The 14319-nt window shown below is 40.0% G+C and overlaps 1 protein-coding gene across 2 annotated transcripts in view; it reads right to left on the reverse strand.

Annotated features, from left to right (window-relative positions):
- Positions 1–23: 23 nt before the first annotated feature.
- Positions 24–14319, reverse strand: part of LOC109914078 (interferon regulatory factor 6-like) — a 34462-nt gene continuing 20166 nt past the window's right edge. Inside the window, exons 2-8 of one of the 2 annotated variants that reach the window (XM_048610166.1) lie at positions 12540–12691; positions 10053–10259; positions 7653–7857; positions 5392–5426; positions 4403–4442; positions 3437–3727; positions 24–1928 (exon numbers count right to left, since the gene is read on the reverse strand). In XM_048610166.1, the coding sequence (XP_048466123.1) occupies positions 1480–1928; positions 3437–3727; positions 4403–4442; positions 5392–5426; positions 7653–7857; positions 10053–10229 (1197 nt within the window). In that variant the 5' untranslated portion in view covers positions 10230–10259; positions 12540–12691 and the 3' untranslated portion in view covers positions 24–1479. The remainder of the gene's footprint in view (positions 1929–3436; positions 3728–4402; positions 4443–5391; positions 5427–7652; positions 7858–10052; positions 10260–12539; positions 12692–14319) is intronic. The other variant, XM_048610165.1, reaches the window with a different exon arrangement.

Below are 14319 nucleotides of genomic sequence, written 5' to 3' on the forward strand. Positions count from 1 at the left end.
GATTTACATAATACCTTTAACTGAATAATCCACTCCAAGACACTTCATAGGACTACTGTAAAACAGAATTTGACATTGAACCCTGTAAGGCGATATTGGAGTAAGAGAGTCACAAACATGGTTAAAGAGATTGTCTTAAAGGAGGTAAGAGAGGTAGAGAGGTTTAGGGAGGGAATTCCGGCGCTATGACCTAGGAAGTTGAACTTGCAGCTGCCAATCATGTAGCAATTAAAATAGAGGATGCTAAAGAAACTGATGTAGCTATCCTGGAGGGCCTGGAAGGAACCACTGAAAAAAAAAAGTTGAAAATGTTAAAATCCAAATGCTGCTTAAACAGAAGGTAATGTAGGTCAGCAGGTGCAGAGGTGTTGCTGGACTGATTGCAAGATAGATCCTTGGGAGATGCCAGAGGTAAAGATGTAGGAACAAGAAGAGAAACCATTGCAAATGACACTCTGGCTATGATTAGGAAAATAAGAATGGATCTGGATGAGAGATTTGGAAGAAGATGACATGACCAACCATGCTGAAGGCTGCAGGTAGCTCATAAGACAATTCAAGAGGAGGAGAAGGAGGAAGAGGAAACATAGCTTATCCTTAGCATAATCATGTACAATGTCGTTTATGATAAACAACATTGATAAAAAGTTGTTGCAGCACAATGGCCAGATCCTTGGGGACCATATATTTCATTGTCAGAAGGTTATGGGTTTAAGTCCTAATCTAAAATCTTGATCACAAAATCTGTGCAGGCACTCCCATGCATATATGAAGGAGCAACTTAACTTTGAAACTTCCATCCCAGTTTTCAAATCTTTCCATGACATTGCTACATCCTATCTCTGTAAATTCCTCCAGCCCTAAAATCCTCCTAGATTTCTACTCTTCACCAGTTTCCTTTGCTCCACCGTTAATGGATATGCATTAGGCTGCCTTGCCTTTAGATCTAGAATTCTCATCTATGGCATACTGTGGGATTTTTTTATGTTAAAGGTACTATATAAATGCACGTTATTGCCACCTTTTCAAAAAAGTATTAAATCTGTCTGCTGATCCGTCCAGATGAAAATAAAAAGTACATCCCATGGCACTAATCTCCAGTATCTGGCCAATGCTTATCTCTCAACCACCACAGTCACCAAAATCTTGTTAATGTCATATTGCTGTTCGTGTGACCTTGCTATGATCAATTTGGTTGTAGTGTTTTCTTTATTATGATAGTGACTACATTTTAAGATAACAACTTTATTGGCTGTAAAGCCGTCCGAGATATCCTGATGTTATTAGAGGTGCTGTATTCCTTGTTCTGTTTGAGAACATTCTTTTGAGATTGGGGCTAAAGCAAGTTATTTGAATGAATGACAGTGACCTTTACATTGTATTTAATCACATTATACCCGAGCTGGGAAAGGTTTATGTAGATACTGAGCACCCAAAATGGGAAGTATTCCTTTCCCACTTTACATCCCTGACCTTGTTTCAAACAGACAAAACAAAAGAAAATAAACAAATTTTTAAAAAATGAACCAACTCACCACTGAGGAAGTTTTCCAAACTGAAGAGTTTGATCTTCTTCTCCCTCTCAAGGGGATTGGGTCCTGGTGCTCCAATAGCGCAGGGCCCAGACCAGTACACCTTACACTGGCACAGGCGGATAGCATAAATATCCTGCCCATGGATCTCCAGGATGAGACCCCGGTCCATGACATCCAGCAAGTGATTGGTGTAGTATCGCTGCTTCTCATGAGAGACCTGGTCCGTGCTGGGGAAACGGACCTGTTCCAAGGTAATGGGTCCAAAGAGCTCCACTTGGTCTGGGATAGGGCCTAGGTCGCCATAGTACAGACGGCAGCCATGAGGGTTGCTGACAGTGATCAACGATCCCATCTGTTTGCCCCGGTATTGGAACTTCACATCCAGGTCAGTCACTGCCCCATAGGAAGAGACAGAACCTTGGTTAGACCGCATTTGGTGTATTGTAAATAGTTCTGGTCTCTAAATTATAAAAATATAGAAACACTGGAGAAGGTGTAAAGAACATTAATGTCACCAGAACTGAGAGGTTACATCTACCTGGAAAAATTGAACAGGCTGGGCTCTTTCTTGAGAGAAGGCTGTTGGGTTAACTGATGGAAGTTTTTAAGTTTATGGGACAGTTTGATAAAGTAGCTGTGGAAATGTTTCCACTTGGACAACAGAACACTTTAGTGGTCATAAATATCATGTGGTCACTATTGAATCTAATGGAGAATTCAGGAGAACAATCTTTGCCCAAGATCGTTAAAAAACTGTCGAACACACTACCATAAAGAGTAATTAACACAAATAACACAGATGCATTTAAAGAAAAACTAGATAACCACAGGAAGGAAAATGGTAGAGAAGCTAGAGATGGTAAAAAGGAATGGGAGGAGTCTTGTGTGGAACATAAACGCAGACAGTTGCGACAGAAGACCTGTATTTGTACTGTAAATACTGCAGTATGTGAAAAGGATGACACAGATGGTGCTTATGAGGCTCATGCTACAGGTGTTACAGCAAGCAAACGTTATGCAGTGTTAGCCGTAGTTTTGTCCATTCTTGTTCTCCGAGTCAGAGTATATTCAAGTCTGACTCCAGCTATGGGGAAAGCTGCACAATTAGAGGTGCTGACTTTCAGATAAGATATTAAGAGATTTTGTGACACTATTTCAAAGCACAGCACAAAGATCAGAATTTGTCTATCAACCCAAATCACCAAAGAAACAGATTATCTGGTCATTTATCTTGCTGTAATTTCTGGGAGCCTACTGTGTGCAAGTTGGTTACTGCATTTCCTACATTACATCAGTGACTTCACTGTATAAAAACTGCTACGGCAGTGTTTTGGGACACGATGATAAAACAAACTATGTCATTTCATTTTAAAATGGAGGAGAGTTTAAATATCCCAAGATTTTAATTGCTCCTGGCAAATCACTTGTACAGTTCTTCAGCGAAGGCAGAATGAAACTCAGCTGTGATGCAAACAAACTCCATCCCCACACAGCTTAACAAATTCATTCCAGGCCTAATACAATGAGATCAAATATATGGCGCAGAAACTGGCTATTTGGCTCAACTGGCCTATGGTGATATTTGTGCTACACATAGACCTTTTTCCATCCTATTAGCATAATGTTTTATTCCCATCCCCACACAGATGGGTTGTGTGAACGACTAGTTCTTTTACCTTCTGGATATTTAGATCCAATTCCTTCAACAGAACTGAATCACAAATAGAGTGTATATTGCATAATACCTATCTAGTACTAATGCACAAGTCAAAATTCTATTCTAAATGTTTTAAATAACCAATTTTTGATACTTTATGAAGTCAACACATCTCCCGAATGCAAACTGCCAACATTTCTCACGTCATGCAGGAGGAAGCCAAGAAGAAGAAATAGTAACTTACACGGCAGAGAGTTGATAAACATTTCAGATGTGGTCATTGAGGGGAACTGGTCCACTTGCTGTGGTGGGAGTGGATTAAAAGTTTCTTGAGTGACTGGAGGGACATTCGGTTGAATGAGGCCTCCATGAGTAAGGTTGGGCTGAGAGAGTTCACTGTGATCTAGATTTGCATGGGAAAGGTCCCCTTGCGGGAGTGTCGGGTTAGCAAGTCTTCCATTCATGCAGGAATCAGGCACTGTAATTTCCTGTTTCGACCAAGTCTGCGCTGGGTACGGTGGTAGGCTAGCATTATCTGGCACAAATCAAAAAGAGAGGAAAAATAAAATGAAAATATTGTCCTTAAAGACAAAATAAAGCACAGTAAAACACTGGGTCAGGCACTGGTTTTAGTGTTTGCCAGGAAGGGTTTCTGGAGCTGATGGAATCCCTGCTGAAAACTACAACATGACAGAGATAGATTCCTGGCATAACTGCATGACCTCATTTCCCTCATCTGGGAAAATGGAGTGCATTGGGGAAAATCAGAGACACTGTGATTGTGACCATATTCAAGGACCAAGCCAAGTTCTGACACCCCAGACTCCTGAAGCAACTGTTGCATTTGCAATCTTGCAAGAGGAGACTCTGCGAAGAATCACGGAAACACTTTAGCAATGTCCTCAAAGTATTACTGAAGGGGTCAAACAACCCTCCCCTCCCAACTCATAAGAGTCCCTGGCCAGTGATGAACCATTTGGGGAGTGCACAAACCACCCAGCAACTCAACCACCCATACTGCAAGCACCTGTCAGCTCCCACTTGTGGCAGATCATGAATTGCATTTATTGGCTATCTGAAAGCCCATTGAACATGAGTTCCTGATTCAGAGGAAATGCCTAAGAAGAAGTAACTTTATCTCATCCTAAATAACTCACTGTCCCAAATCCCCTGCCAAAAACCACAAAATAATTGTGAAGCCCATTCTCACCTTCCAAGGTCATTGATGGAAACAAAACTTGGAGCTGTTGCTACAAAAATAAAAGAAACAAATCAGTCACTGAGTAGAGGTTTGCTAAGACATTATGAAACATTACTTGTCAAAAAAAAAGACATTGCAAATTACACCAAGTTAATAATTAGCAGTATCCCTGGCTCATTGGGCAGGTGCAGCCTGAGGTGATCTGGGTAATACTTATCAGCAAGATCCCAGTTTCTATTCCTGATGTGTAAGACTGGTCTCGGGTGGGGTATACAATTGGCCTCAGTGTCTTTAACCTAGGAACAGGATCAAGATAATGTTGTAGGAACAGGAGGAAGTCATTTATCCCTCAAGCCTGTTCCAACATTCTATTAAATCATGACTGACCTGTAACTCGTCTACATTCGCCTGCCTTTGCTCGACGTCCCTTATATACTTATCAAACAGTAACTTATCAATCACATCTTGAAAGCTCCAATTGACTCCTAGCAACTAAAGTCTTAGGATAGAGTTCTAGACTTCCACCTTTTGGTGAAAGGTTTCCTAATTTCACCTCTGAATGGCTATATTCTTCAAGTTGGGTCCCATTCACTTCATGTCTCCGGCCAGAGCAAATCATTCTTCTGTATTTAGACTATTTGATCCCTTGATCATTTTAAACACCTCTTGACCTTTTAACTCAAGGGAATACAAGACAAGATTTGGAGTCCTGTCTGAATTACTTAATCCTTTTAGCTTCAAATTTGAAGCCATTTCTGTAATGGGTTTATTTTCAATCGCATAGCTGGATCCTGTCAAACTTAGAAAGAACTTCATGTCCAGAGGTCTCAGATGTAGGAAAGTCAGTGTTTCAAATTGCAAGGCTGGAGTCAATAGAATATTAGTTCCAGATAGCTGGGCATGCAATAACAAAATGTTACAGCACAGAAGGAGACTCTTTGGCCTTCATACTTGAGCTGGCGCTTTAAGAGACTAGTTAAAATTATTGATACATTTACCTCTTCCTCATCATCCACTTCATAGTCAATAGTCTCTGAAGGAAAGAAAAAAGACACATCAGATAATAATTAAAGGAACAATGGATTGATTCTTTCCAGATCCCTGGAAAGAATCTGAGTTCTGATAAATGGTCAAATTCAAAATGGTTAGCAGTCTTTCTTGCCATAACCTGCCACGTACTTCCAGCATTTATAGTTTGCCTTTCCCTTCTACTCCACCCAAAAAAAGGTTCACTTTTGTCTATATTAGTTTTTCAATTCCAGGAAGACAAATATGGTACAACCTTCATCTCCATAGGCTGATACTATAACACTTGCCCATAACTCAATGCAAGCATTAAATTTTTTTATTCCTTTATTCATTTATGGGATTAGGGCATCACTGGCTAGGCAGCATTTATTACCCATCTCTAATTACCCAGACAGCAGTTGAGAGTCAACCACATTGCTGTGGGTCTGGAGTCACATGTAGGCCAGACCAGGTAAGGATGGCAGTTTCCTTCCCTAAAGGGCAGAATGTTATATGGGTCTCTGGGTTAACAGTCCAGTGATAATACCACTAGGCCATCAACTCTCCTACAGGGAAATGATGCAGGTTTCTAATCTACAGGAGACCTGGAGGTGTAAAATAAATTTTCATAAGTTGTAATTATGTATTGTTTGTAAGGGTGGTGGAAACACATTTTAATGTTATCTTTTAAAAGGAACTTGTAAATTCTTTCTTTACAAGTAAAAATTTACAGGTCAATGAGGAAAGAGCATGTAAGTGGGACTAAATAGATAGATCTTTCAAAAATTGATACAAACTTGATGGGATGAATGGCCTTCTCTTGTACTGTGTTATGTGATTCAATGAAAAATTTTCAACAGGGAACACCAACAAGGCTTTTGAAAATAGCAGAGCATTGTATTGTGCATCAGGTCATTCGACACTTGGGATACTGAAATTTATGATTTGCTGATAGCACAAAACAAACTAGAGAGATGGAGAGGGGTGGTAATTAGGGTGGAGGAAAGAAAGAGACAGTGTGAAGATCCCACAGGGATGGAGAGTATCACCCATCTGGTTGAGAGCCCCAGAGACAGGGGAAAGGCATCTGAGTATTCACAGCAGATTTTTTTAGCCACTGAGGACAGCTTTAGTGTTTTTGATGTTAAATTTTCAGGTTGCTGTATCAGTCACTACCTTGTAGAGATTGGCCATGTTACGTAGATATATAGAATGATGGAGAACGCTCTTCCATTTAAAACCGACAATCTCCCCAGGGCAATGTCCAAATGCCCTGATAATTGCAGGATTCTCTTTCTATACCCACACCTCACACTCAGTGATGAATTACTCAGTGTGCTTCTGAATAGCAGTCCTGAATTTCTCTCTTTCAATTTGTACTTGCAATTTTTCACAGGATGAAGGATGATTTATAGCCCATCCCCAACTGCCAAGAGGGCAGTTAAGAGGAGTCACATATAGGCTAGCAGTTTCCTTCCCTAAAGGGCATCAGTGAGACAGATGCATTTTTCCTGACAATGATTCAGATTAATTTAATTTCAATTAATTCCAGATTTTTTACTGAATTCAAATTCCACCATCTCCTTGGATTCAAACTCAGGTCTGCAGAACATTAGCTGGGTCTCTGGATTAACGTCCAGTGATAATACTACTAGGCTGTTACCTCCCCTATACTGGACTGGAGATGGGCTGATCTTTATTCTATGAATTTTTGAATGGAATGTAAACTAGGTGCGTTTGACACAAGGCAAACAATCTGCTGCAAAGGTGGAAATATATCCAACTCAATTTTCTTTTTGGATAAGAGAGGCACTGATGAGGTAGAAATTTATTGCCTCGCAGACCTAGTGCAATTGAGAGTCAAATTTAAAATGTGGAACTGGAGCCATATAGAGACTGGATTGGATGTTACTGGCCGGCTAAGGAAGCAGTTGGATTTTGCAATAATATGGCAGCTTCCACTTATTTTCTGCCTGAAGCCCACTACTAACAACATTTACTGAACTCACCATTACCATTACCATCTGTCATGGTAGAATCTTGAGTCCATCATCTCTAAGTTGCTGATCCAGTATCAATAATTACACATCACCATTATAAACCTTTGCACTAATGTTGGGGAGGGGAATGAAGAAAGATCATGCAAATGAGTTTGACATTTGTTTTAGGTTTCAAGGCAGAATAAAGCAAAAAGGGAAAGAAGAGGGAAGGAAGACCTGAGAGGGATTGAAGGATTTTCTGCAGCTTGTACCTGGAGTGACATTTCCTCCATTGGACTGCTGAAGGTCACACACTTGGTAGATCTTATATGGCTGCATGGGGGTCTCCTTAGTGCCATCATAAATCAGTTTAAACTCCCGGCTCTTGTTGAGGGCACAGCGGAGGTTTGCTTTCCATTTTGCTGGATCTGGCCCATCAACTCCTTGATGGTATTTGCCTGTCTCCACTGCCCAAGCCTAGTTTTAGAAAGAACATTATGACAAAATGGAATATAAAACAAATAGAGCCACAGCTGACAGCAGGTTGTGTGTTAAAACTCTTGTCTCCAAACTTCTCCGGAAAACTTCTCTTTGATCAAGCTTTTAGCCCACACCATTAAAATCTCCTTCTTTAGTTCAATGTCTGTTATTACCATTAGGCTATCCCACTTAAAGGCACTATATAAACCCAAGTTGTTGCTTTGAGTCAGAAGGTTATGTGTTCAAGTGCCACTCCAGACACTTTGGCACCTACTTGATGCTGATTCTTAAGTGTAGTGCTGAGGGAGTGCTGTATTATCAGAAACATCATCTGTTGTATAAATTAATGATTCTGAAATAATTAATATTGGAAACATTACACTCCACCAAATCTGATGGTGTTATACAATCTTGGGTGCAGAATTAAGGAGTCCAACTCCAGATCCCAATGGTCCTAGATGTGTCTCCCCTTGATAGTCTTCATAACATGTCTACCTGACAATGTAAACTGTACCTATTGCTATCATGCAATAAACTACATATTGTTGTTAAAACAATTACATCTTCTTATTCAGATTCACAGGTGATTCATCCTCTACCACTGTTAATCAAACAGGCCTTTGAAGTCAATCTAGAATGGAGGACCGTTCCATTCCCTTTAATAAGTTTCCATTAATTGTTCAATTGTATTTCTGTTACAGTGCCCCATCAGGGACTGTTTAGTCCAATTATGTTAACATAAAGGTTAAAAAAGAGAGAAAAAAGGACCATTCCATTCTCTTCTATAAGGTTCCGCTAATTGTTAATTTATATTTTTGTTACAGTGCCCAATCCAGGACTTTTTAACCTGATTTTGATTGTTTAAAAGATAGAAAGGGCAACCGTCACCTAATTTTAAAACAGTAGAAAGAAGCACCTGAAGGGATTTTGTAGTGCAGTGGTAGAGTCCCTACATCTGGGTCAGGAGTCTGGGCTCGAGTCCTACTAGTCCTGGAGCTGTGTTATAACATGTCTGGTCAGGTTGAATTAAAATCATTAGAAAGGAACACCCTGCAGGGGTTGGATACATCATCAGGCTGGTAGTGGTATTTTCATTGAATTTTGATAAACTTCTGTTATAAGTTTCTGTTGATCTTTCAACCTTTTGTTACAGTCCCCGCAAAAACTGTCCAAACTTCTATTGTTCATTTAAAAAGAGTAGAATGGTGGATTGGTGGCATTTTACTTTAACCACAGGCTACCAATGTTGGTTCTCCAGACAAAAAACATCTTTCAGATGAGATGTTACACATCCTGCCTGCTTTCTCAGGAAAGTGTAAGAAAGCCCACAACACCATTAGTCATCCCTGTTGTTCTGGTATTTATTCATCCACTAATAATACTACCTAAACTGCTGATGTAGTTACTCACACTGCTGTTTGTGGGCGCTTATTTTGTGCCATTTGGCCACTACTTTTCCTAACTTGCAAAAATGACAATACTTCAAAACCAGTCCTTGACTGTAAAGCACTTTGGGACATCAAGATTGTGAAATGCAATTTCTTTATTATTTCCTTTGCACATATAAAAAATACTGTAAATGTAGCAAAACAGCTCCAACATGTTTCACAAGCTGGGTATGGTATCAGCAGAATTGGGAATACCAACAAGAATTGTTAAAAGGGAGTGGGTTATTTCCAAAGAGGAGTTCACAGAAGCTGTTCCAGATTGAAAGCAAAAAGTTTTAGTTATGATTTTGTTCTTTTGGTTATGTGCAAAGATTTTATTGTCTATTTTAAAGATGTTGCTGAAAATCCTTAACGGCAGTGCATATACCTACAGGAAACATGAAAGCATGTTGTGGTGCAGTGATAGTTTCCCTATCTATGGGCCAGAAGGAGCAGCTTCAAGTGCCAGGATGGAATGGCCATGGAGCTGTGTCACAACATGTCCAAACAGATGAATTTAATGTTTTTTTTAACCTACATGCCATTGACTGCAGAGGTTCAAGGCAGTTCTCCATTACTTTCTCCAGGGCAATGAGTATAAAATAAACAATAACATACTATCCACTGATTTCATGCCCAGTGAGTAATATCCAAATTAGTCTTCCTCTGAGTAGATTCATTAAATAGATGGAAGAAGGAGAACAATTTACAGCAAAATTGTTTGGCACAAAGCAAACAAGAAGCCATTAGAATCATCCATTTCACCTTGAAAATTGTGTTTTCATCATCCTGGGTGGGGATATGTCTGGTAGCATGCCGCCATGGGATCTGAAAATGCTTTCTTTGGTCATCCAGCCACTGAAGCCCAGGATATTGTCCACTGTCCACCTGTGCCAAAAGCCATGGTTTCAAGCGAATCCTCCGTGGTTGCATGGCCATCATTGTAAACTCCTTGGAATGTCTGACTTTAAACTAATGAAGACAATGACACAATATTACTCAAATATTTCCAACAACAACCACTTACATTTATAGCATGCCTTTAATCATCGTTTTCCCCAAGACTTTTGCATGTGTGCAGCCTATTTATTACTTGTGTGGGTGCACACTTGCAGAACTGATAACACTTTTAACACAGTAAAACATCCCCTAGTGATTCTCAGGACAATTACCAAAGAAATTGTGACACTGAATCACATAAGGAGATGTTAGGGCACATAATAAAAGCCTTGTCAAAGTGGTAGGTTTTAATTTTAAATTATTTAGGGAAAATTTCCACAGCTTAGGGCTGAGGCTGCTGTATGAATCAAAGGAAATTCGGAGTGTGAAAGAGGACAGAATTAGAGGAACTCAGCAATCTTAGATGATTGAAGGATTGGAAACCAGAGATTTGCTGCTTGAAACCCTTTTACTTTTTGAATACAGAACAAATTTTTAAAAGGAAGTAACAACTTCCTATGGAATAATTCAGTTAGACTAAAAATGAAAATATTATTTACCCAGAAGGAACTTCCTCATGACAAATCAGTTAACTTTGGAAGCCCCTCAAATTTCAAGTTGATAATAACAAAACCCATCTATAAGCACTCATCTTGAATAATCTTCTTGTCTCAAATTTCCATTTTTACTCCACACGAATAGAATTAAATCACACTTCTCTTTTTTTAAAAAATGAAACTGGTATTTTCAGTTTAACACCCTAAAAGTGCTTCAAATGCAATTAATACAAATAAATTAGTTGGTGTTTATCTGAACAAAAGCACTGGCCTACTCCCAAATCCTGTCTTCGTGTGCTCACAATTTCATGTGCCTGACCTTTAATCCCCTTTCATTCAAAAACATATCTCACTCTGTTCTTAAATATTAATATGGTCTCTGTTCCAATCATTGACTTTTATTTGTAAGAAGTCTCTCCCTATCTTACCTGCTGCAGCTCCAAGATTTAATCTTAATATGTATATCTCCTCGTTCAAGATTCCCCAATCAGTGGGAACCTGTCAGTTTCTACCTCTCCTGTCATACAACTGTTCATAACTTTAAACACCTTCATCAATTCAACCCCTTTTTTTTCAGTCAAACAGAACCAATCCAATTCTTGAGATCTGTCTTTAGTGATTGTATAATTGTACGTATTCTAGGCAGCAAGCTCATGACACAAATCACAGAATTCCAGAAATATTCAGCAGGTCTGACAGTATCTATGAGGAAAAACCTAGAGTATTTTCAGTATGTTCTGTTTTTATTTTAAATTTCCAGCATCTGCACTATTTTATTTTGTTATAATTGTCACTTATGTAGATATGAGCTATGCCACAGTTGGATGCATCCATGAATCAAAGATTGTGAGTTCAAGTCTCACTCCAGGACTTTAGCATAAAAGCCAAGGTTGGCATTCCAGTGCACCACTGAGGGACAGCTGCATGTCAAATGTGCTATTATTGCACAGACACAAAACTGGAACCCCATCTGCATTGTCAGGTGAATATAGAAAGTCCCGTAGGTCTATTTTGAAAAGCAGGGGAGATATTTGTGATGTCTTGACCAAATTTATCCCTAAATAAACATTTTAAAAATATCACTATCCCATTGCTTTTGTGGGAGCTTGCTGTGTGCAAATTAGTTACCAGCTTTCATAAATACAGTCAGAAGTCACACGACACCAGGTTTATTTGAAATCACAAGCTTTTGGAGTGCTGCCCCTTCGTTGGATGAAGTGAAGAAAACCACGCAGGCACAGAATTTACAGGCAGAGAGATCAAAAGATCATACAGATGGTGTGAGTGGAGTGTCAAATACTAAGTCTCTGTAGGTGATCAAAAATGTCAGACGGTGTGAGTCAAGCGTCAACAGCTGAATAGTAAGTGAAGGGGATGATCTATAATCCAATTATTTGAGGCAGAGAGATAATTACAAAAAATAAAAAATAAGGTGGTGTGCTGGGGCCCAACCAAATGACTGGAATAACAATAAGAGTCGCATGCCGAGGGTCTAACCAAAGTAACAAGTAATCCAAAACTGTACAAACTAATTAAGGTAGAGAGATCGTAACAAGTTATCAAGGTAGTGGTGTTAAAGCAGGACAGTAAGGCAGATCTTACAAATACAGAACAGTATGGTGGGGTTACATGTAGCACAATATGAACCAAGATCACAGTTGAAGCCATCTTCATGGGTATGGAACTTGGCTATCAGTCTCTGCTCAGCGATTCTCTGTTGTTGTGTATCTCGAAGGCTGCCTTGTAGGACACTTACCTGAAGATCACAGGCTGAATGTCCTTGACCGTTGAAGTGTTCCTTGACTGGGAGGGCTCATCCCCTTTGGCAATTGTTGTGCAATGTCCATTCATCCTTGCCGTAGCATCTGTATGGTCTCACCAATATACCATGCTTCTGGGCTTCCTTGCCTGCAGTGTATGAGATAGACAACATTGGCCGAGTCACATGAGTATCTGCTGTGTATGTAATGGGTGGTGTTCCTATGTGTGATGGTGGTATCCATATCGATGATCAGGCATGTCTTGCAGAGGTTGCCGTGGGCAGGATTGTGTGGTGTTGTGGTCAATGTTGTCCTGAAGGCTGGGTAGTCTGCTGCAAATGATGCTCTGTTTAAGGTTTGGTGGTTGAGGGCAAGAAGTGGAGGTCTAGGGATGATCTCGGCGAGATGTTTGTCAGCATCGATGACATGTTGAAGGCTGCGAAGAACATGGCGTAGTTTCTCTGCTCCAGGGAAGTACTGGATGATGAAGGGCCCACTACCCTGCCACGGCAACCTCTGCAAGACATATCAGATCATCGAAATGGATACTACCATCTCACGTGGGAACACCACCCACCACATACATGGCAAACACTCATGTGATTCAGCCAATGTTGTTTACCTCATATGCTACAGGCAAGGATGCCCTGAGGCATGGTATATTGGTGAAGCCATGCTCTCGCTACGGCAACAAATGAATGGACAGTGCGCAACAGTCACCAGACAGCAATGTTCCCTCCCAATTGGGGAACACTTCAGCAGTGAAGGACATTCAGCCTGTGATTTTCAGGTATGCGTTGTCCAAGGTGGCCTTTGAGGTACACAACAACACAGAATCACTAAGCAGAAACTGATAGTCAAATTCTGTACCCATGAAGAGGCCTCAACCGTGATCTTGAGTTCATGTCACACTACATGTGACCCCACCATACTGTTCTGTATTTGTAAAATCTTCCTCACTGTCCTGTTTTAACACCATCACCTTGATAACTTGTTGTAACCTCTCTACCTTAATTAGTTTGTACAGTTTTGGATTACTTGTTACTTTGGTTAGACCCTCGGCATGCGACTCTTATACCTATCATGTTATTCCAGTCATTCGGTTTGTCCCCAGCACACCACCTTATTTTTTTATTTTTTGTAATTATCTCTCTGCCTCAAATAATTGGATTATAGATCATCCCCTTCACTTACTATTCAGCTGTTGACACTTTACTCACACCGTCTGACACTTGATCACCTACAGAGACTTATTATTTGACACTCCACTCACGCGATTTGTATGATCATTTGATCTCTCTGCCCATTGATCTCTCTGCCTGTAAATTCTGTGCCTGTATGCTTTTCTTCACTTCACCTGACGAAGAAGCAGCGCTACAAAAGCTTGTGATTTCAAATAAACCTGTAGTACTCTAGCCTGGTGTTGTGTGACTTCTGACCTTGACCACCTCAGTCCAACACCGGCACCTCCACATCATGGCAACTTTCATAAACACAATATTGACTACACTTCAAAAAATACTTTGTTGACAAAAGATTTTGGGATGTCTTGACTTCATAGAAGGTGGTATGTTCTCCATCTTTCTCGCACAAGTCCAAAAGTGTACTCCAGTACTCCAATTATAGTATACTGAAGTTTTATAAGTACACATGCATGGGCTTTTATATTCTACACCTCATGCTATAAAGCCAATAATGATTGTTTTTTTAATTGCTTTATCCACCCAAGCACTTCTTTAAATTTCCTCTAATCCTAAAATCCCAATTTCGTCTGTT

The sequence above is a fragment of the Rhincodon typus genome, chromosome 22, assembly GCF_021869965.1.
Source record: "Rhincodon typus isolate 14 chromosome 22, sRhiTyp1.1, whole genome shotgun sequence".
Classification (NCBI taxonomy): Eukaryota; Metazoa; Chordata; class Chondrichthyes; order Orectolobiformes; family Rhincodontidae; genus Rhincodon; species Rhincodon typus.